The 24,014-nt window shown below is 40.3% G+C and overlaps 1 protein-coding gene across 1 annotated transcript; it reads right to left on the bottom strand.

The window, feature by feature from the left end:
- Positions 1–1,311: 1,311 nt before the first annotated feature.
- xab2 (XPA binding protein 2) lies at positions 1,312–23,604 on the bottom strand. The gene is made up of 19 exons (XM_034190709.1): positions 23,487–23,604; positions 23,078–23,226; positions 20,439–20,562; positions 20,153–20,350; positions 16,052–16,186; positions 15,780–15,944; positions 15,531–15,675; positions 15,088–15,239; positions 14,514–14,633; positions 14,282–14,413; positions 9,286–9,417; positions 7,848–7,961; positions 7,593–7,755; positions 6,225–6,415; positions 4,324–4,446; positions 4,049–4,220; positions 3,285–3,411; positions 1,637–1,743; positions 1,312–1,521 (listed from the first exon to the last, which is right to left on the bottom strand). The coding sequence occupies exons 1-19, from the start codon at positions 23,520–23,522 to the stop codon at positions 1,460–1,462; spliced, it is 2,547 nt and encodes an 848-aa protein (XP_034046600.1). The 5' UTR covers positions 23,523–23,604; the 3' UTR covers positions 1,312–1,459.
- Positions 23,605–24,014: the final 410 nt, after the last annotated feature.

Genomic DNA, 24,014 nt, shown 5'->3' on the forward strand with positions numbered 1-24,014 from the left:
CCTGCGATGGCCTGGCGTTCTGCACAGGGGGAGCTGTAGACTCTCTCCCACCTCTCCAAAGCAGTCATTTACCACAGCCAGATGATTCACGGGTGTGCTTTTGATCTTTTTCATGTGCTGGGATCCTCAACACGTGCTGCATCACTCCCAGTTGAGTACGCCACATGACCGTGTCATAACTGATGTGGGCTTCCTGTGTGACTGTGAAGGCGAACCTGCAGTTTGGGGCGGTGTAGCACTAATGGTATTGGACTGCCAATATGTCCTGGTGTGTCCTTTGACAAGACAATTAATCTGCATTCTCAGTCCACCCAGCTGTAAATGGGCACCAGCTTTGACTGGAGAAGTAACCTGCGTCAAACTGGAGTCCTGTCCAAGGGCAGTCCAGGACTCTCATCTGCTTCATGCTATGGAATCTGGAGATGAGTACCGATACCAACAGGCCTTGGGGTTTATATAGATCTTATTCATCACATTCTACACAGATTTATAGCTCTAAAACACTCATAATGTATAGTTACATAATTTCATAACTCACGGGAAATCGTATTCTCCTTAAACAAGGGGAAGGTTTTCAGTGTATGACCCATACCAAGGTTGTGTAGCCAACATTTGACTAATTGACTAATAGTGACTATTTAAATAGCTATTTTTTTTAATGCACTACAGGTACACTTTAAATGCAGTTTCTGTCACTGCATTTTAAAGTGGATGTCTCCTTTGATAATCTGTCACTTTTTTTTCCCCATAAACAACAGGGGCTGGGGGGAGCATAAATTTTGTGTTACCATATTAAAAATTCTATGCAGTCATTGTTTCAGTTGCGCCAGTTCTGCAGAGGCCTCAAGTACAGTTCTGTAATTGTGACAGTACAAGTTTCAGGAAGTGGTGCCCTTCTTGAGAGCTCGGAGCTGCATCACATATACTTTGAAACATTGCTCATATATATCAATCAATCAATTTTATTTATATAGCGCCAAATCACAACAAACAGTTGCCCCAAGGCGCTTTATATTGTAAGGCAAGGCCATACAATAATTACGTAAAAACCCCAACAGTCAAAACGACCCCGTGAGCAAGCACTTGGCGACAGTGGGAAGGATACGAGTATATATATATATGAGTATATTCAAGGAATGTCTAATGTTTACATTTATTTGTTAAATATTTAACCCTTGTGGATTAATATTTAGTATCTAGTACTTATTAGAGGCCACTTTATTAAAGCTGAACACTGAAAAAAATACCAGACTAATACATTTACTGTAACACAAAAACTGACCTAGAAAATATGCTGCCACTATCACTTGCTTTTCAAGTACATCTCTCAGATTTTATTAAAATATACAGACTATAAGTGAATATTTACAGAATTATTTAGAATTCACATAACCAATTATATGACTACAGGGGATATTCCAATGAATTTTTGTTTGCAAAATTCTGTTGTTGCCACATTTCAGTCATCTTTAAGACCTCCAAAGACAGCCGAGGGAACACTCTTCTGTTCAAGCTGCACCTCTGCAACAGACCAAGAGAAGAAAACAATTATCACAAGAATATGGACATCAGTTTACACCACCACTGCATTTATGTTTCACTCTTCAGGTGACAACTGTATACACCTGTCACTCACCCTCTGGACCTTGGTCTTCATCAGCTTCATCATCATCATCGATGTCAATCTCATCAGGATTAGCTTGTTTAGAAAGTTCAGCCAGCTCGCTGAGGGACGTATCACTCCTGAATGGGTAGATGCAGAGAATCAGACAAGTTCCACAACTTTCAGTGACATAATGCTACAGCAGCCAAATCCCAAACATAATTACACCACAGCCCACCTTTTTTCTTTGCTTCCATCCAGCAGACGTTATCGGGCCTTCAAAGCCCAGACTACAAGACTTTCCTAGAGCCGTTACGGAATTGAACAGACATGCCCAAGCTCCAGTCAAAACAATTGCATTACTCTAATTAGAACAAGGGGGACATATGCAATATTTGTTTTTAACTAGGTTTTTAAGTTGGGTATTTTAAATGTTAACTGATGTTTTAGAGGGATATGTGCAATATGGGACATGTGCAGTATGAGACATCTGCAATATGGGACAATGACAATGTGGGATCAGTGCAATATGAGTTATAAAGACCGAATCGTATGTTGCAGCGAATCAGGTATCCCATATTCCCACAGAACCACCCACAGAATACCCTGAGGGACCCGGTCAGGGGGTCAAGTCCTGTCATATATGGTCAATTGACGGAAATCCGTTATAGCGATGGAGAACTTTAATCCCTATATACGTATATTGTAATTACCTTTTAAAAATAATCAAATTGTTTTGGGTAATTTTAAGTGTATTACAAAAATAAAATGTTTTTATTTTTAATGACCTTTCACAACCCACCTGCAGAACCTTGACAGTCCACCAGGGGGCTTTGTGCTCCACACTTTATGTATTACAGTACAGGCTTTGCAGACACGTGACCTGGCCACTTCCAGGCCACTCCCTATCACCATGCTGCAGGTCAACTGCAGGGCTTCCAGGATTATTTACAGGAGAAACTCCTTACAAACTACAACGTTTTGGACAAGCTTTGACATAAATTCATCATCTCTGAACCTGAAAGTGAACCTGGAGCGACATACATTGTTCTCACCGCACGTGCAAGTGCTTAATAAGAACTTAATAAGTGAATTGAGGACTGCAGACTTGCATATTTCTAATAGCATTTAGTGATAGCATGTGGCTTCCTTCACAAAATGAGCAATGTTTTCGTGGTGCATTTATTATTTATTTAAGTATTTCTAACTCTACCCTTTGTGATATTATTCATCATTAACTTTATTTGTGTGCTACTGTGTGTTTGTGGAGAGAAATCCAGGTCACTCTTTTTCTTTTTTTTTGTGGTTCTGTGGCTTTCCTTAAAGAAAAGGAGCAATGTTTTAGTGGTACATTTTTTTCAAAACTTACTATTTGTAACCCTAACCATGGTGTAATAGCAGAAAAAATGGCAGAAAAAAAAAAAAAAAAAAAAAAAACAGAGGAAAGAGGAGTTGAGATGTTTTCACAGCCAAGTGTTTTGTGACTGGGTAAACTTGACCTGCAGCTATGGGTGGTACCGCCCTGCACGTGACCTGTGATGTCATGTGCAAAGCCTGACAGTCATACCAGCAAAGAGAGCCCATTAGAACATTTTGTGTTCTCTGTTGGACAACCTCACAAGGGTTGCTAAATTGGGAAAAATGAAGTCTGGTTAGATTAAGATTAAAAAACAGACAAGACCTGACAAAAAGAACTTTCTCTCGAGGCTTTGGTTTGTCCTTCTCAGCCTCTGCAGCAAGCTGTTGTGCCTTTTGTTCCAACATCTTCATATCATCAATCCCCATTTGACCAGGAGCAAGATCTGACACTAGACATAAGCACAAAAAATATAAAATAGTGAAACCATAGAAACATTAAAATTGCACAATACCACATTAATTCTTATTCAAGTCAAGTTCTTACGGTTTTGGATGTAGTTACAAAAAGCAATATGACTTCCGAGACAAATTCATACTGGCCATTAACAAGAGCTGATCATTTTCATTTTTAAACTTATGATTGTTCAAAATGTACGTAACTCCAATCAGGTTTGTGCCTGTGTGTGTATTCAACCGAAACACTATTAATCAACTGATTTGAATTTTTTTTTCACACACGTTAGGGTGTCAGTTTGTCACTATTATTTTTTAAAATTGTCCACACCATTTCCCTATTATGGCATCTTAATAGTAAATCAACCCTGAAACACTGGAACCAGAATATTTTACATTTTTCCTTGCTATATGATAAATGTCTGTCACATACCTATCAAAACTAACTATTGTTTAATGTCTGTACTCTGGCAAAATAATTTCCTTCAGGATGAATCAACTTGATCTTTAAAATTAAAACCCAACTTTATGATAGAATTGGGGGTGAAAAAAAATCATCTGAACTGGTCTCTTTGGATGTAGTACATTGTTGGAAACTGCCCGAGAAGATAAAGTTTCGTCAACATGTCTCACCAGTGCCGGTGGAACTTGTTGTGGCTTTCAGCATCTGAGAAGACATGAAGTTGACCTGTGTGTTGTATGTGGCCTGGACACTGCGTTTGAGTCTCAGCATTTCTCTAATAGTGTCCTCATTTCCATGGCGGATTTCAAATTCTTTCCAGGTCTGCCAAAATTTAGCAGTCACCTGAAACAACAAGTTGTACATCAGCGAAGGTGTCATATGAGAGCCAACGGATAACAAAGTGTAACGGTCTAGTCAAAAAAAGACTGATGTAAGAAGATCTCACCCTTGGATCACAGAACTCTGAGCAGTAGGAGTAGATGGCTCTGGCCCGGTCAATCTCTCCCAGTTTACTCTCCATGTCAGCAAAACGCAGGCACATGTCTCTGGCATATTCATCTGGGAGGACCTTGATCAACACAAAATTCTACAATTATACTGAAATGTATCCTCATCATAATGTGACATTTCATGATGATTCCAAGTTACTAGAAAATAAATAAAGTGATGCAAGAATGTTTTGAGGTTGTAATTGTTTAATCCGACAGACATAGTGCAGCAGATAAATGAATATTTACTGAGGGATCCTTCAAATGGTGATGCAAGCACCAAATTTGGCACATGTACTCGTTAGACAATACTCTTTTGTAAAAGCACATTAGCCACCTACATTATAGTTTGGACTATCTGTGAATTAATGTTATGGAGTTATGAGGTAAAAACAGCAAAAACACTGAGAAAGGTCAATTTGAGTTTGTACAGGGGTCAAAAGTTAACGTTGCTCCAATTTGGGTAAAACGTGGTGCAAATTACTGGTTGAGCTAATAGGATTAATAAATGGAATGGGTTTGACTGTGTTGCGTGCTTGGGTTTGACTGTGTTGCGTGCGACAGACAGACAGACAGATAGATAGATAGATACTTTATTGATCCCAGAGGGGAAATTCAAGGCATCCAGCAGCTTACACATTAGACAAGACACACACTTTGCACCAGACACACAAAATCGGGTTAAGTAAATAAAAGAACAATGGACTAATCAATAAAAGCTACTAACTAAAAATAAAAAATAAAATTTGTGTGCAAGTGCAGCATCCAGTCTCAGAGAATATGACGGAGGAGTAAATGTAGTAGTGCAGTAGTGAGGAGGTAGCACAGATGTAAACAGTACACAATGTGAACAGTGTAGGTTGTGCAAAGAAGTAAGCAGTGTAAACAGTGTTGGTAGTGCAAAAGAAAGCAATAAAAGACATATGCTACCCTGTAACATGATAACTAAGCATGATACATGATGCAAACTATTCCTTTTTAAAACCATATTCACTCAACTAATAATTTGCTTCACCTTTTACAAAAATTTGAGCAACTTTAACTTTTGACCCCTGTACAAATTGAAATTGACCTTTGTCACCATTCTTGCTGTTTTTACCCCATAACTCCATAACATTCATTCACAGATAGTCCAAACTATACCTTTTTGGAATCTTTATGATCAGACAAATAATATGGAATACCTTTCAACATGACTGGAGCATTTTTAAATTTTGACCCCTGTGTAATTCTTCAATTGACCCCTACCTGGCTGCCTATTGAAAATTTAGGTGGCTAATGTGCTTTTACAAAAGAGTATTGTCTAAGGAGTACGTGTGCCAAATTTGGTGCTTGCATCACCATTTTAAGCTTTTTGTCAGTTATCGGCTGCACTAACAATGGGTGTCCTGCCTTGGCTCTCCAATGGCCTCCTCCCCTTTTACAATGAACTGTGTGGTTCTTGTCTATTAAAAGCAAGTTTTAAATTCTTCACTTATTAACTATTTGTCAAAAACACCTGAAGTATTGTAACTGGATTTTTTAATGATTGACAAAATAGTAGTATGTGACCCCGTACTGGTTTGTGATCATATCACTTAGTCTTGACTTGGAAAATAAGGAGAGGTGCTACACAAAACATCTTTGCATTAAAGATTTGCTGTGACTTTTCGGCATGATGTTTGTTTCAGTCATTGCTTTTAAAGCATGTTTTTCAGATTCAGCAATCAGGAAAAACTTTGGACTCGATCGCTTCACCTCTCACGTTCTTGTAATATTGACTCATCCTGAACTCAAGGCAAGAGGTTAAGAGCGACATGTTGACATATGTAACACCAAATTGTATGTTATGGTCGTTATCATTCTACATGTACGTTACCTCAATAGCTTTCTGGTAAATCGCTCTGGTATATGTGACCCCGTATATTTCAGCTGCTCTCTTGATGTAGATATTGAACATGTGATGCCTCTCATCCGTTTCCACTGCCTGCGTTGCTCTTTCATAGACAGCCATGGCATGCCGCGCTAATCCATACTCCTCTTCCAATTTAGCATACAGCAGGTAAATGGCTGGAAAACAAGCAATGTTGGGGACAGACATCAGCACACTGCATTGTAAATGTAAATATATATATATATATATATATATATATATAGAGAGAGAGAGAGAGAGAGAGAGAGAGAGGAGAGAGAGAGAGAGGAGAGAGAGAGAGAGAGAGGAGAGAGAGAGAGAGAGAGAGAGAGAGGAGAGAGAGACAAACACACACAATTCCCAAGTGGAATTCAGTTTACTGTGGTACACCAAAACAAAATCAATCTGGTTTGAAACAGTATTGAGATAGCTAAACCATCAGTGTGTTTATTATGATTTTTACCTGTATCACAGAAGGCAGGGCAGGTATAGGAACTGTTTGACTCTGTGTGTGTGTGCCCATGTGCGGTGCATGCAATGTCAAGACTTTGTGTATCAAAGTGAAACTTGGTACACAAAGTCACCTCACTAATCCAGAAAATGTTTGACGACATACGCATTTCAATATTGAAATGCGTATGTGATCTGAAAACATTTTCTCTACAAGTCTTGACTCTTGTAGAGAAGAATGATCTGAAAACATTTTCTGGTGGCACATTCACATGCTGTGGCGAAGAACAGTTGTGATGTCCTATACACCCAAAGAATGTTTCTGCCTGGTATTCCCATTTTTGCTTGGGGTCACTGGAGCTTACGTGGCATGTCGATTCAGCACAAGTTTTACATTGGATGCACTTCCTGACAACACCAGATGTACATGGAAATAAGGGCAAGGATGGCTTTGAACTGAACACCTTCCAGATGGGATGCAAGAGCACTACAACTTTGCCATGATATCCCAGAATACCACAATTAAATCTAGATTAGGACAAACGTTTTAAAAATGTTCATGAAAATTGTTTTTAAACAGTAATATACATTTCTCCATGTGATGTGGAGTTGCGTCAGGAAGGGCATCCGGCGTAAAACCTGTGCCAATTCAACATGCAGATCTACCTTGGATTTGCTGTGACGACCCCAAGTGCAAACAAGGGAGCAGCCGAAGGGACTTACTTACTTACTTTAATGTGTATATCAATTATGATTTCTTAATGATATTAGGTTCAAAAACAAAATTTTTCTTTCAGACAAGAAAAAAAAAAAATTTCTACACATGGGGGGGACAAAATATCATATACATCTCCATTGTAATTCTAGGGCATATCTGGTACTTACTCTTAGCAAACTTGGGTGGACAACCATCCAGGGCTTGTTCAAATAAATCTCGTGCTCTTTCCAGCTTCTTGCCCTCATAACGACCAATGAATTTGGTGAGGTAAGTGTTCCAAATGTCATAAACATTTGGCCATTTGAAGAGAGCAATACCACGCTCGTACGCCTAGAATGATAACAGGAATCATTATGTTGAGCAAGGCAGGAAGACATACCAACATTAAATATCAGAGAAATTGTGCAGTAGTGTATTATTACTTTGAAGCTCTCTTCAAAGTAGTTGTGCTCTTCAAGGAACATGGCAAAGTTCATGATGATCTGTGGTGTGGCAATGCGAAGGTCAATAATCCGGTCATAGACTGCCTTTGTAGACTAAAAGGAAGAAAAAAAATAAAATAAAAAAGAAATGACATTTAAATACTGTGAACATGTCAGGTCAGGGAGCACACACACTGTTGCTGCTTATCGCCACATTTAGCACACTAAGCAAATGAATAACAACCACTCAGGCAAACAAGAAATTCATCCCAAACTCTTAAAAGTAAGAGCCAGGTAAAACATGGCCTTTTCCAGTTCCTGGTGTTCTCAACCCTGAAGCACCTGTGTGCTGGATCATGATCGAAGAAATTAATCCTATAGTCATAATGTGGCAGACGTTCCTTGACAATGCAAATGACACTCCCCATCAGAGTCTCCCTAAAAAAAGCATTCGTTTGACACAAAGTCATTCCAGCAGTACCAAAAAAAAAAAAAAATCCTCTGGAGACCTTGTTCCAAAGACATTTAGTCTAAAGTCACTCGTTAGCATCCAAGTATCACAGTAAGGCTGGAAGTACCAGGACCCTAAATACTTGGACTTTTGTTCTCCTGTAAAGGCATTGGTATTGCCCAACACATCTGTGCCGGGACCTTGTGACTTCCCCAACTATTCTCAGGCATCTCTCAATCTGAAAGGCTGAGAGGACTCAGAAACATGGACGTCAATGCCAAGGTAAGTGAATTACTCAACATGTGTGATATTTCCAAAAACAACTAATGGGCAAATCCAGAAAGGTTTACTTACTGGTCTTAATCAAGCCCAACTGCAAACCCTATTTTTTAACATTATTTTTATTATTATTCTCCTCCAAAATAAAAACAACATTTTACATTACACTGCTTATTGGTCAGGTACTTTTAGATCTATAAAATAAATAACCAGACTTCTGCAATCTCCCTAGTCACTTTTTTTGGTTGGAGGGATGGCTGTGTGCGCCTCACGAGCACGTATCATTGGAGGAACACACTAATGTGATTATTATTCATCTGCATGCAATGTGTGGTATGCGTATCGCGCGCCTTAAAAAAAATTAATTCAGGTGACAAACTAATGTTTATATTCCCATATGTGGTTGTTTTGTGCAAAGTTATGTTCATGCTTCCCAGGACATTAATTTCAAGCCCTAACTGCAACCCTACCAAACAACTTGTCTATGCCAAGTGCTGAATGGTGTAAGAGCTAGAACGCATCCCTGATTAACACCAAAAAGAAAACAACTTCAACAGCCCACAAAGAGTGAAGTGTCACACACACAGATATTTTCATGTTTACCTGCTGTGTATCACTGTCTTGAGCTTCAGAGCAGAGAGGTATAAAAAAAAAAAAAAAAATAGTAAAAACCACAACTTTGCCTGGAAATAAACACAATAGCCATACCTGGAAGGTGCCAAGGCTTTCCTCCAAGTCAGCCAACATGGACCAGACCTTCAAGGACTTGTAGACTCTATTCTGGACAGGCTCAGATGCATCAAAGTATTCAGCTTTCTTGGATGGGATGGCTGTAGCTTTCTGTATTTGGATCAAGCAAAAGACATATGTTGCATGGGTCGTTCTACAAAAGATGTAGTATGAGGGCAACTGCTATGGCGAGGGAGCAGAGCGACCACACGAGCGGTCTAAATATAGCAGTCATAGAGCGTGAAGCGGGGTACACCCAGGACAGGACGCCAGTTTGTCGCAGGGCCACAAACAGACAAACAAACACATTCACGCCCATTCGCACACCTACGGACAATTTAAAGATTCCAATCCACCTAACCCACATCTTTGGATGTGGGAGGAAACCCACGCAAACATGGGGAGAACATGCAAACTCCACACAGAAAGGCCACAGGCGGGAATTGAACCCATGACCTTCTCACTGTGAGGCAACAGTGTTAACCACTAAGCCACCGTGTTGCCCTATATATACAACCCTTGGCAATAATTATGGAATCACCGGCCTCGGAGGATGTTCATTCAGTTGTTTAATTTTGTAGAAAAAAAAGCAGATCACAGACATGACACAAAACTAAAGTAATTTCAAATGGCAACTTTCTGGCTTTAAGAAACACTATAAGAAATCAGGAAAAAAATTGTGGCAGTCAGTAACGATTACTTTTTTAGACCAAGCAGAGGGAAAAAAAATATGGACTCACTCAATTCTGAGGAATAAATTATGGAATCACCCTGTAAATTTTCATCCCCAAAACTAACACCTGCATCAAATCAGATCTGCTCATTACTCTGCATCTAAAAAGGAGTGATCTACACCTTGGAGAGTTGTTGCACCAAGTGGAATGACATGAATCATGGCTCCAACACGAGAGATGTCAACTGAAACAAAGGAGAGGATTATCAAACTCTTAAAAGAGGGTAAATCATCACGCAATGTTGCAAAAGATGTTGGTTGTTCACAGTCAGCTGTGTCTAAACTCTGGACCAAATACAAACAACATGGGAAGGTTGTTAAAGGCAAACATACTGATAGACCAAGGAAGACATCAAAGCGTCAAGACAGAAAACTTAAAGCAATATGTCTCAAAAATCGGAAATGCACAACAAAACAAATGGGGAACGAATGGGAGGAAACTGGAGTCAACGTCTGTGACCAAACTGTAAGAAACCGCCTAAAGGAAATGGGATTTACATACAGAAAAGCTAAACGAAAGCCATCATTAACACCTAAACAGAAAAAACAAGGTTACAATGGGCTAAGGAAAAGCAATCGTGGACTGTGCATGATTGGATGAAAGTCATATTCAGTGATGAATCTCGAATCTGCATTGGGCAAGGTGATGATGCTGGAACTTGTGTTTGGTGCCATTCCAATGAGATAAATAAAGATGACTGCCTGAAGAGAACATGTAAATTTCCACAGTCATTGATGATATGGGGCTGCATGTCAGGTAAAGGCACTGGGGAGATGGCTGTCATTACATCATCAATAAATGCACAAGTTTACGTTGATATTTTGGACACTTTTCTTATCCCATCAATTGAAAGGATGTTTGGGGATGATGAAATCAGTTTTCAAGATGATAATGCATCTTGCCATAGAGCAAAAACTGTGAAAACATTCCTTGCAAAAAGACACATAGGGTCAATGTCATGGCCTGCAAATAGTCCGAATCTTAATCCAATTGAAAATCTTTGGTGGAAGTTGAAGAAAATGGTCCATGACAAGGCTCCAACCTGCAAAGCTGATCTGGCAACAGCAATCAGAGAAAGTTGGAGCCAGATTGATGAAGACTACTGTTTGTCACTCATTAAGTCCATGCCTCAGAGACTGCAAGCTGTTATAAAAGCCAGAGGTGGTGCAACAAAATACTAGTGATGTGTTGGAGCGTTCTTTTGTTTTTCATGATCCCATAATTTTTTCCTCAGAATTGAGTGATTCCATACTTTTTTCCCTCTGCTTGGTCTAAAAAAGTAACCGTTACTGACTGCCACAATTTTTTTTCCCGATTTCTTATAGCCGGTGATTCCAATATATATATATATATATATATATATATATATATATATATATATATATAGAGAGAGAGAGAGAGAGAGAGAGAGAGAGAGAGAGAGAGAGAGAGAGAGAGAGAGAGAGAGAGAGAGAGAGAGAGAGAGAGAGAGAGAAATCGGATCTACCACAACTGGAATCTTTCAGAGACACATTGTCATGTGGTGTCAATGTCATATTTACTCAAGGAAAAGATCGTTTTTAGTAATAATTAAAAGATTTGTATTTTTTTATGGTAAATGGACTGCATTTATATAGCGCTTTTCCATCTGCATCAGACGCTCAAAGCACTTTACAAATAAGTTATAATTTATTCTTCTCTACAAGAGTCAAGACATGTAGAGAAGAATAAGTTATAATTTATTCTTCTCTACAAGAGTCAAGACAGAAGGTCAGACTACCAGAGCAAGAAATTTAGCTGAGGAAGCATCTGCGATTACAAGTGAAACTCGCGTCAAGCAACCCAGTCCAGTCGAAGATTCAAGCTTCTCCACTGTGGAAACCACCTGGTCAACTGAGAGCCTTCACAGAAACATAGGGGATTAAGGACTTTCAGAATTATGGATTTTTTTTAATCTATTGTAGGAGCCACAACTTGAGTCAGTTTCATGATTTTGCTGCATTTCATGTCATTTGATGTTATATATTAGTCATAATTAACATGTAAGCCCCTGTCACACATAGCAAGAATGTGCAGGAACCAGGCCAAAATGCCAAATATTACCATCACTGGACACCCTCAGGAGGAAAAGAAGGCGTGGTCAGCAGTGTCAGAACGCAGCCAGATTACCTCATCAACACCTGCACGATGGCATCCAAAGCGCATGTAGACAACAGCTTAGATGACACAGACTGCTGTCAGACGGGCATAAAAGGCGCTGAAGACTGCCCGATGTCCAAATGTCTGGATGGCAAACACAGGACCGGAGTGAGTGCGTGCGAGAGTGTAGCACGCGTGTGCACATGCTGCACGTGTGGGGCTCAAATTAGCACTTAGCTGTTTGTGTGTGTTCCTAAAGACTGCATGAGCCACTAAGAGCGTGCACGGGGCGCACATGCGCGCCACTGGACACCGTTGCTGAAAGTTTGCTGGCAGTGGACCAAGCAGTCACACCATGCATCAGATGCAGCCTTTCCAGCAAACTTTAATTTCTTTTTTGCTTACTTCAGGAGCACAACACAACTCTATACACCCTGATGTCAGTTGGATTATCACAAGGGATTTAATTTTTGCAGCCGAGGTGAGGTTTTTCACTACAGGCTGTGGTTTGGTTCCTGTGCGCTCTGCCCTGTGAAAGGATCGTAGTTTCGTGCTAGAGGTGAGTTTCAAGTTTGATAACGTTGTCACGGCGTGGGATACAGTTCCACATCACACCTCCGACAGAGTTTAGATAGTGATCAGGTAATAATATGCATATTACAGCGGTGAGATCCGTTCAGCTCCGTGCCTGACGAGTGATATGACGCATTACTGTGCATGAGACCACAGAGAGGCGTAGCGGCACACGGTACTTTCGGTTTGATTGTGCGCTGTTCACATTCACGGTATATGATAAATGTGTGCCACATACATGTTATTACATATTAACATTTCCTTTGGCCTCCCTGGCTGGGGTCCAGTGGAGGTGGACATCCGTGGCATAACATATCGACAGGCTTTCTGTGACCGAATGATCTCAGAGCTCAATCAATCACGATCAGATTGTTTGAGATGCTGTTTTGATGCTATCAGAATATGTAAACTGCGATTAAATGATGCAAAAACTGCATATAGACCGCCACCAGATATGCGTTCCATCTAGATGATGCCAAGAGTGATTTGAACATGTGCAAGACACTCAGGACAGCTGAGTGAATGGGACCAAATATGTAGATGCTCACAAACTGCCGTCCATTGGTCTTCGGACTGCAAGTCAATATTTCCCAATTGTGGCCAGATGTGTCATTCTGACTCAATTCGTTCTCAATCGGTGTATGTGTGATGGGGGAAGTAAAATACTAAAAACACATTAATATTTGATGGATATGGTGTTTGCTGCCCTGTTAAAAAAATGTACATATAGTACCTTTAATCTGTGAGCTGTATCACACCATGAGACAGGGTGTAAATGTAAACTTTCTTTTTTCACTATACTACATCTTGAATGAGATTACAGCACTTGTTGTCAGAGTTGGGTGAATTTACTCTGCAGCACTTGTTTTTTTTGTCTAGTTGTGTGATGTGTCATGCCACACTGCCACACATTTTGTTTTGAGTTTGTTTACTTTTTCCGCAAATTATGGCATGTCATCACCAAACATCCCATCTGTGAAATCTTACACCAATTCATACAAAATGTCAACTCTGTAATAAATTGGTCATGCTGTCTGTTTAAATGCGCATGCAATGCGGTCTGATCTGATACAGAGACAGTGATTTACCGCTCTACGTTTTAAAATTTATGTTCCTAGTTTGGAAGAAAATGGTAAGTAAACAAATTCCATTTATTTTTCCAAACATTTCAGACAGAGTGATGCAGACACACACAGAGCTCGCTGACTCCTCCTCCTGCAGACAGCAGGAACAGCGACAGAAGTGAGGAGTGAGGGGGGCCGGCGGTAAGCAGAAGCAAACAAAATAAAGAAGACCTTATTTAAAAAATTGATTTCTCAACGTTTTGAATTTATTTTTATTGGCAAAGGATAAGCATTTTGTTTAAGAAGCATGCCACTTCGGGATTAATCGGCAATTCGGTAAGAGGGCACACAAAGAGAGTAAGGGGGAGCAGCGCCTGCTACCCAATTTAGATAAAAAGCCTGTGTTGTATGACAGAGGTATCTGTACTAGTAAATTAATTGTCTGGTGATCTTAAGTGTGAATGACAATAATACACAATGTCTCACCCTCAGTATGCGCAGCGCCTGCTCATAGTTTTCATGGCGTAGCTCCATCTCTCCATATTCACACCACACATTGGCCAAGTCTTCAACCTGCTTGTAGTTCACCTTAGTAGCTTTCTCAAAAATAGTCCTGGCCTGAGTGACAGGAAGAATACACATCATAAGAAAAGTAAAAAGAAATTTTTAGGGAAACTGATATTTGGAGTAATACAATAAGCAGTCTTCATTAACTTACATCATCCAGCTGCTCATTTTCTTCATAGAACTTTGCAAAGGAAACCCAGAGAGAGTGAGGCTTCCCTGTGGCCTTCATTGGATCCACAGTCTGCACAGCCTCAGTGTATGTGTTGATGATCTGCCAAAGACACGTTGAGCAAGATCTCATGAGTAAATTTGAACAGGCACTAACAAACTACAGGCTCTACTTTGTGAATTTAAGTCAATTTTTAACATATATTTATACTGACCATATGTAATGGATCCTGCCAAGACATCAAACAATTTAAATTTTGTGCATGTAGCAAATGTGCTAACAGGACTATGAAAACACTTTTAGCACTGGGTTTGATTTGAAACAACAAAAAATGAACCTTGAATTTTGTGAGTGGTGAATTTTGATACCAAGATGTTTACACTGATAACAGCTGAAGCAAAATTTGATGTGGGTTATTTTTCATGACATTTGTGCCATTGTGATGGAATAGCACTCAAACTATGAAACACTAATAATAGGCTGAAGACAGGCCAAACTGACCATGCACCTTTTCTGCCATCAAACAGGATGTAAAGTGAGAGGGCATAAAACTCACTTGCCGTGGGTTGCCCTCATATAGCTTGATCCGTTTATGCCACTCATGGACATTATGAGGGTTCTGCCGCAGTAGCACACTGTTCAACAGAAGAGGGCGCCGTGTTATCAGCTGTTCAAAGCGTGCTAGCCTAAGCTCCAAGTCGATGTCATCTGAGAGAGCAAGAGAGAAAGAGATCCACATTGAAAAAAGTAACAATACACACTTGAGCTGTCTAATGGCCATCAAGCTTTCAGGCACATTAAAGTTTTGATAAAACATAGAACTTCTAAATCAGGAACAGAATTTAATTAATGGTTGAAAAAAAAAAAAACAACATTTAACTTCATTACAGCATATGTATCAAGTAGCAAGCACATAATTTATGTTCAGACATACACCCACACATATTGCAGTCGGATAACATCAAAGCAAGCTGGTCATTTTAAACAAGTCCTACAAACCATCTTCATCCTGCCCCAGCTCAGCAGTGGTTTCCATTTTGGCAGCAATCATGTTCTCCTCAAACTTGGCATAACGATCAAACACTTGTGTAAAATCCCTGACTGTCACCACAGTGAGAATGGCCTCTTCATAAACATCACGGGCCTGAGAGGGACAACACACATTAAGACTCAACATATGGTACGGTTTAGTATTTTGTATTGTTTTGGATTACTCTGATATGAAGTCCTGGAATGTATAAAAAATACCTTCTCAAAGTGGCCACTCTTGATGTAATAGTCAGCTAAGGAGCACCAAAGTTTGCCAAGTTGGTCTGTGAAGCGTGTGAGGCCTCCGCGAATGATGGCCCCTACATTCAGAGAGGTCACCTTATCGGGATTCTGAGAGATCAGGTCGCACAGCTCATGCCACAACTGTTACCCCAAAATAAGAAGCAAAAAAAAAAAAAACAACAACAAATAAACACAACTTAGCAAAAACATGTTGGGCAAGTCAGATAGATCTGTGTGTGAAGTCTTACTTGGTAGTTCGACTTTCCCTCTTTGGATACAAAGTTTTCATCATTGACAACAGCTGCAAGTCGAACAGCTGCTTCATCCAGGCGGCCAACAGACCGCAAGTAGTCTATATATTCTTCTGCATTCTCTGGAGACAGCTGCACAGCAGAGCCAGCAGACATCACATTATGAGAGCTCTCACACACACACACACACACACACACACACACACACACACACACACACACACACACACACACACACACACACACACACACACACACACACACACACACACACACACACACACACACACAGCTGATGGCCCTGCCCCACCACCTAATTATGATTTAATTTACACATTATTCTGTTTAAATTGAATAATATAGGTGGAGCAATTGAAATTTCTCCTCCCAGATCCACTAACATTGTAAACTGATGGAAGACACTTTTTTTTATTCTTTTCCTGCTCCAGGGTAATACATCAGTCTAAAGGGGTGTAGTATACTATGAAAAACACCAGTGATTGGTGATGATATAGCAACGCAGTAGCATGACTTTGACGTCTTCTCCATCACGTTCACACATTCAATTTGATGCACACATCTGCACAGACTCAGTCGGGATGCAAAAGGTGACTTTACACCTCATTTGCATTCATTTTAAACGTCAGTGTAGCAGATCACACAGTTAAACTGTGGACTTTAACTTGCACTCATGTTTACTGTGTCAGATTAACTCACAGTTACTATATATATAGACAGGGAATTATTTGAACGTGGCTGTTACACAATAGGATATGGCCGCATCTATAGTGGGGCATAATCTGTGAGTCGCAATTCATTTTTTTATGCTTGTTAGGTACACATAAACAGAATAGAAATGTATAAATGAGAATATGTCCATTAGGTCACACTGAAAGATAGCAGACGTGACAATTAACAGCATAAAGGGACAAAATGGGGACAAAATGGAGTCTAGATAGCCATGTTTGTGTCCCTGCTCCACATCAACTTAAAGACCTTGAGGACTCCAAAGACAAACAACCTGCAGGAAAAGCAGCTACTGCTACTCCATCAAGTGTGTGCTGAAGAACTGCATATCAGAATGGCATGCCAGCTACTGAACTGGAGAGTCACCAATATGGGCCGCAGGATCACTGGCTACTTACTGTCCACTGGAGGACTTATTCAGCTCTCAAATCAGTAGAGGAGCAAACATACTTATTTCCACCCTCAACATGAGCTGTTTGACCTGCTTCCCCCAGGGGCAAATGCTTTGTTCCCATTTTATCATGGACAAACAGGAATAAGGAGAGGTTCTATAGTGCCCTATGAGAACTGAACACTATCAAAAACTGACACTGATTGTTTGGGACCTGTGTCACCATCAGTACTGCATAGATGTTTAAGTTTCAACTGCACTGTTTCTGTGTATATTCTCAACTGCATTACCACTATATTGAGCCAGTACTATTCAGCAATATGCAATATGCCAGATGATAACGATAGGCTAGTGTATCAGTTTATAAATGCTTAGTGTTTTTATATATATATATATATATATATATATATATATATATATATATACATATAGGCAAATTACTGGTACTCGGTGTGCTTGTGCATGCTAAAAATAAATGATGTGCAGCAGAAAACACAAGGGAAGCACTTCATAGGAGGAAAGCAATTACAGATTGTAGGAAAAGTGTTTCCCTCTGTGTGCTGTCTGCTGTGCATCAATGATTTTTAGAACACACGAGCATGATAAGTACCAGTTATGTGCACCCCTCTATATAATATACACACAAAAACACCTGAATAGATCCTTGTCATTTGATTGGTGGTTTGTATGTCACGTGACATAGATTCAGAATCCGAAATGGCAGATCATTTCCAATTGCCCCTCATACACGATCAGAATGCTTTGCATGCCATATAAATATTTACATTGCAGTCAGACTGCACTTCGACCGCTGTTTGTTAGTTTTCCGCCTCAAATGTTTTGCACATGTGCAAAACATTCGAGGTGGCCACAGGAATTTGCCCGACTGTTTAGTCTGCTCTCAGAATACTGTCCAACATCCTTGAATGCACCTTGACACTACTGGAATGTGGGTCTAATTTTCATTTGGACGGCATTCGGCTTCTAGTGTGATTGGGGGGGTGGGGGGGTGTATATAACTTTTAAAGCTAGAACCCCAAACAGACATTACATAAAAAAGATATTGCTACAGATCCCACTTTAGTTATGCATAAAAGTTAACTAAACTTGTTTTTATATGGCTCATCAATTCAACTTAGTCCAGAACTATAGTAAAACTTAGGCCCAGAGAAATACTGATTTAAACATTTTCTTAAAATTATGATCTTTATGATCTTATGATCCACCCCACCACCAACAACACCCTCTTTCTATCTTGATTTGCCCCTCAGCAGGAACAAGAATTTGTGTATTTATGTACAGAGCACGGGTTAGTGTTTGTTGGTATTGCGTCACAGGTCTAACTGTTTTTAGTTTAACCACAGTGAGGACACTCACAGAGACACTCAGAGCAGACTTTGAAAGAAAAGTAAACTTAACGATACGAGTGTATCCGGAAAGTATTCACAACGCTTCACTTTTTCCACATTTTATGTTACAGCGTTATTCCAAAATGGTGTAAATTCATTTTTCCCCCTCAAAATTCTACTCACCACATCACACAGGACAACTGTGGACAGGACAACTTGAAAATTTTTTTAATGCCCCGCGCGGCGCTTGCACCGTGAGGCGGGCATACAGCATCCGGGTTGTCCGTCCGTCCATCTGTCCGGCCGCAATTCGTTCGCCACAACGTAGCTCGACACCTATTGCTCGCAAAAACTTCATATTTGGTGGGTACATGCCTTGGAGGAGTACTTTGCATGGGTTCGAAGGCCAGTGACCTTGACCTACTTTTGAAGGTCACCAATGGTCACAACTGTCATATCCTTTGCCACAACGTAGCACGGCACCTTTTGCTCACAGAAACTTCATATTTGGTGGGTATTTGCCTTGGAGGAGTACTTCGCATGGGTTCGAAGGCCGGGGACCTTGACCTACTTTTCAAGGTCAATAATGGTCACAACTGTCAAATCCTTTGTCGCAACATAGCTCAGCACCTATTGCTCACAGAAACTTCATATTTGGTGGGTACATGCCTTGGAGGAGTACTTTGCATGGGTTTGAAGGTTGGTGGCCTTGACCTACTTTTCAAGGTCACCAATGGTCACAAATGTTAAATCCTTCGCCTGAAATTTGTTAGCCGCAATGTACCTCGGCACCTATTGCTCACAGAAACTTCATATTTGGTGGGTACATGCCTTGGAGGAGTACTCTGCATGGGTTCGAAGGCCTGTAACGTTGACCTACTTTTAAAAAAATTACCAATAGTTGCATTTGTCGAAGGCTACCGACTTATAATGTCAATCACCAATTTTTACACTGTGTATCCCAGTTTACAGCAAACACATGAGGATTCAACCAAATACCTACCTCACAAATGTACATATTACTGCACTTTACATGGAAAATAGTACTGCGTGTGGGGCATTTCATGACGAATGTAATATATTAAAATAATAATAATAATAAAAAAGCCTAAAAAACTAAGAAATCACACATATATAAGTATTCACACCCTTTGCGAATGACGTCACCGACAGGCGTGGAAAAACTCACGCATGCGCACGAGGGTTCAAGCATGTTTGACGTAAAAACATATGAATGAAATCCATATAGTTTTTGAAAAAAATAAAAAGGACCTATACTTTATTGACAGACCTCGTATGTTTGTAAAACTGCACTCTGCTCGCTGTGTCGCAACAGCACTAACACAAACACACTAGAGCCCCCCCCCTCACCGGAACAGACACGGGGACTTGCTGCGAGCAGGGGCAAAAAAGACAGACATTCTAAAATCGATTTTTGAACATGGTAAATTTTATATCTTGCGCCCAGCCTTGAGATTGCATCAGGATGGCTCAGTGTGAACCCTGCCTTTTGGCAGCCCAGTTTACTAAAATCCATTGGAGCGACAGAGAAATTTAATTCCCGTACATAATATCCTAAATTCTGGAGTTAAATGAAAGCTATATCCTTACCTTAAGGTACCTGCGATACACCCGGATGGCTGTTTCAGGCAGGGGCAGGTTATGGACAAAGCGGAGATACAGGGGCCAAATGCGTGGATGTTGTGTAACAGGAAGTGCTCTGAGTGCACGGTCAAATGTTCGCCGACTTCGTGTGATCTTACTCTGACTCACAAGGAACTGGCAGTAATCCAGCCATATTCTGGGCATCTGGTATGAAGAATAAAAAAAGCATTAGATTCAAGAAAGGTATTCACAGATCACTTTGTACTTTTGTGCAGTTTTATTCAAGTATCACCTTATGCATAAACACCAGTGCTCTTTCATGGCAATTATTGACCTCTTCATAGACTGGCTCAGTGATGCATTTCCCTTTGACTTGTTTCCGTCTTTCTCTCAGGTAGTTGTACCACAGCTTGTAACTGTTATTGAGGAGAAAATATGTTGAGTATAAACTGTACAATAAGTCAACATTCCCAATAAAGTTTTAGATTGAAATGTCTCTTCTTCCCAGGTCTGGCTGATGTTCAATCCCTGTTCTCAGTACAATTAAGAGTTGGGACACGTAAACTCCAGCCAACTGCAGACAAAATACCAACTGGAAGGGAGAAACTGTATTGCTCAGTGATTCTCGCATACTTCAGTTATTGTGCTGAAGTCTGGGGAAATACATATAACAGTACCACAGCCATTGTATTTGCTACAAAGGAGAGCCATTAGAATAGTCAACAAAAAAAATTCCAGAGAGAATAGTAAAAATTTGTTTATTGCTAAGCATGGTATTTTACCAGATGATGTCCAAAATTTATTCAGTTTTGTTACACAGGCCACTTGCCAAAGAAGAAAATATAACTTTCAGGTTAGGCCGTGGCTACGGGTACGGACCCGTATCTACAGAGACCGTTCTAAAGATACGGAGGGTGTCTTACCGACCAATCAGAATGCGCAAATAAGTCCGTACCCGTACCATATGCGGCTAAAGATCCGGCAAGGCTTCAAAACTCATCCGTATATTGTCCGTATCTTCAGTGAACCCATGGAGCTGTATATGAGAACAAGAGAGCGCACTCCCAATGCTGCACACCAAACGAAAATGTCCCTTCATGGACAGCGATATGGCGTCTCCTAACCGGGCAAAATATTGATGAAGTACCTGGATGTTAATGCATTTTCAATGAGGATTTGCGACTGAACACACTCAGAAAAATGCTTCCAAATATGTGTTAAAATGCCATTTTGACCTGGATATGGAGCCAGTAAAATTAATTTACATTAAATTATGTCAGGAAAGTATTAAACTTACTCTGACACACACACATTCCCAAATATTAGTGTTGAAAGTTACACAGATCTGCGCTGTTCAAGCTGCTGAGCTGAGGCGTCCTGCTGCAGCTGCTGCTGTGTTCAACGTAATGCGGCTCCGTACCTTTAGCAGTCCCGCAGAAGATACGGATGTACGTAACTGTAGCCACTTCGTTCAGGTTAAGTTCGCACAAACTACTATGAAACAGAAGTGTCCCTCTGTGCATGGCGTAAAGACTATGTCAAAACATGGCATGGTTTAGTAGGACATAATAAACAAGACCTGAAAGGTAAACAATTCAAATTTAGTGGGCAGACACTGAGTATGGAATGACTGATCAAGGTATAATAATTTGTTTGAGAATTTGACTGAACAAAAAAGTCACAGAAGTTACACACAGATGTACGCATGTTAAGTTGATGGCATACAATGCAGATCAGTAGAGGATGACTGCTTAACTTGTAGTCCAATCGCTTCAGACACATTCAAACAAAATAAGTCCCTTTGTCTGCTCTCTTGTTTTCACTGTGGGTCAACACAGCAGATCCGAGGTGGACCTGTGATTTTGCAAAACTTTTATGTCGGATGCCCTTCTTGACGCAAAGTTCTCTTTTTGTCTAAATGCAACAGAAACGGGGGGGGGGGGTGTTATTTACGACTGTACAAATTATATCAACATGGTGTTCCACTGCTATGCATGCGATTGCATGAGCCATCAGAAAAAGGGCTCCTTATCGTCTTCCCGCTGATAAAGAGTGGTGTGAAAAATGGGTGGCTGTTGTGCGAAGAGAGGCTTGGCACCCGACCTGACCCAGTATTCCTGACTATTCGCCGTTTTGCAGTTGTGAATCTCACACCATTTCACAGTCCATGACTCACGTGAGAGGTTAGTTTCAACAGAGTTCCGTTTCAGGGCACAATGTAAACAAACCTTGTAAAGAATGGACAACAAGACAACATCGGAGCACGGCAGAAGTCCATCACAAGTGCTGCATCTCCTCTAGATAACCCTCTCAACTTGAGAGAACATGTCATCATCATTATCTCCCATGAACTCGCTGGATCAACGGCATCCACATCCCCGCTAGCCATTGTTTACATGCGCTGCGAGACGCCGGAACTCTGCTGGCACCGCAGTACATTCTGGAGTATGACCACATTCTGCACCCATCCAGCCACGAAGAAGCTGTAGACATCCAAACTTTTATACACCTTCAGGGTTTCTCCTGTTTAGGGTGATGGGAGTATTGATAAAGTAGTTGAAAATGTGTGGATACTGCACGCCTGGCTTCCGCTCAAAACTGAAAAAACTGGTGAACGTCTCGAGGGAAATATTGTAGGGATCAAAACTGATTGTCAGTATTTTAATATCTCTTCTGATGTTCAAGATCAGACAAAATAACTTGGCCGTCCACTGACAATGCGGCATCGGTCATGCTGTGGTGTACACAGAGCTTGCCGTCCATTATGGTTGCGTAAACGTAACCACGTGTTGCGTGTGACATCATTGCACATGGTCTATTTTGGAGTTATGTGTAACTGGCAGGTTTAAATCAAAATCAATGATTTAATCTGTTTTTTTCTAAGTAATCCTGTTTACACAGAAACTCATAATATCTTATTTGCAGTGTTACCTTCCAGGCAGTTCTTTCAGAGCCCGTTCGTATATCATATTGAGGGTGGATTTTGGTCCATTCTGTTTGAATTCAAGGTACCGCATCCAGCACTTCACTGAGTATGGGTTCCTGATGATCTCCTCTTCATAAGGTAGATCGTCGTCCTCCTAAAAGAGTAAGAAACACGTTACGTTTGATAATGCTAAGGCAACAACTTAAACCTTTCTGCAACGTTGGAACTGTTGACGTGAACTATAAATAACTATACAGGATTAATATTAAAATACTATGAGTTCAGAATATAAACACGGTAAGCTTTAACTAGCTAGCTAAGCTAGCCACAAGGGGAAGCGGCGAAGCTAATACAATCTGTGGATGAACCCCAAATAGATTATGTTGCTATATAACAACAGAAGACAGAACTTACAAAAAATACATCATTTTTTCCGCTGAGTGAAACCATATTTTCAAGAAAACGTTTGCTTGCTAGAAAACTTAACGTGGCTATTCTTCCTCTTCCTCCACTACTTTTTTCTTTGAAATTTTGGCGGTCGGTAAACAAAGTTACTGCCACCTGCTGGCCAAACAAAACTACTCGAGAAAGTTTGAACAAAATTGATTGTTGTCTCATAGTTCCTTTTGAGAAATATTTTATCAGCAATTCCACACATAACTTCTGGGTTCAATGTTACCTAAAGATGGAGAATCAGATAAAAAAAAGACTGACAGGTGGACAGAGAAGAGGATTCATTGGGGGAAATGATGGATGTGCACAAAATGAGAATGCTGTGAATAATAATAAAGAAAACAGATAATCAGAGGTACAACAAAAGTACAAGGATTTGTTAAAAAAAAAGTGCATGATCATAGACTGAGGTGATTTGGACACATGAACAGAGGAGATGATGAGTATCTGGGTAAAAGAGGAATGATAATGTAAATACTATTGAAGAGA

This window comes from Thalassophryne amazonica, chromosome 16 (assembly GCF_902500255.1).
Source record: "Thalassophryne amazonica chromosome 16, fThaAma1.1, whole genome shotgun sequence".
Lineage (NCBI taxonomy): Eukaryota > Metazoa > Chordata > Actinopteri > Batrachoidiformes > Batrachoididae > Thalassophryne > Thalassophryne amazonica.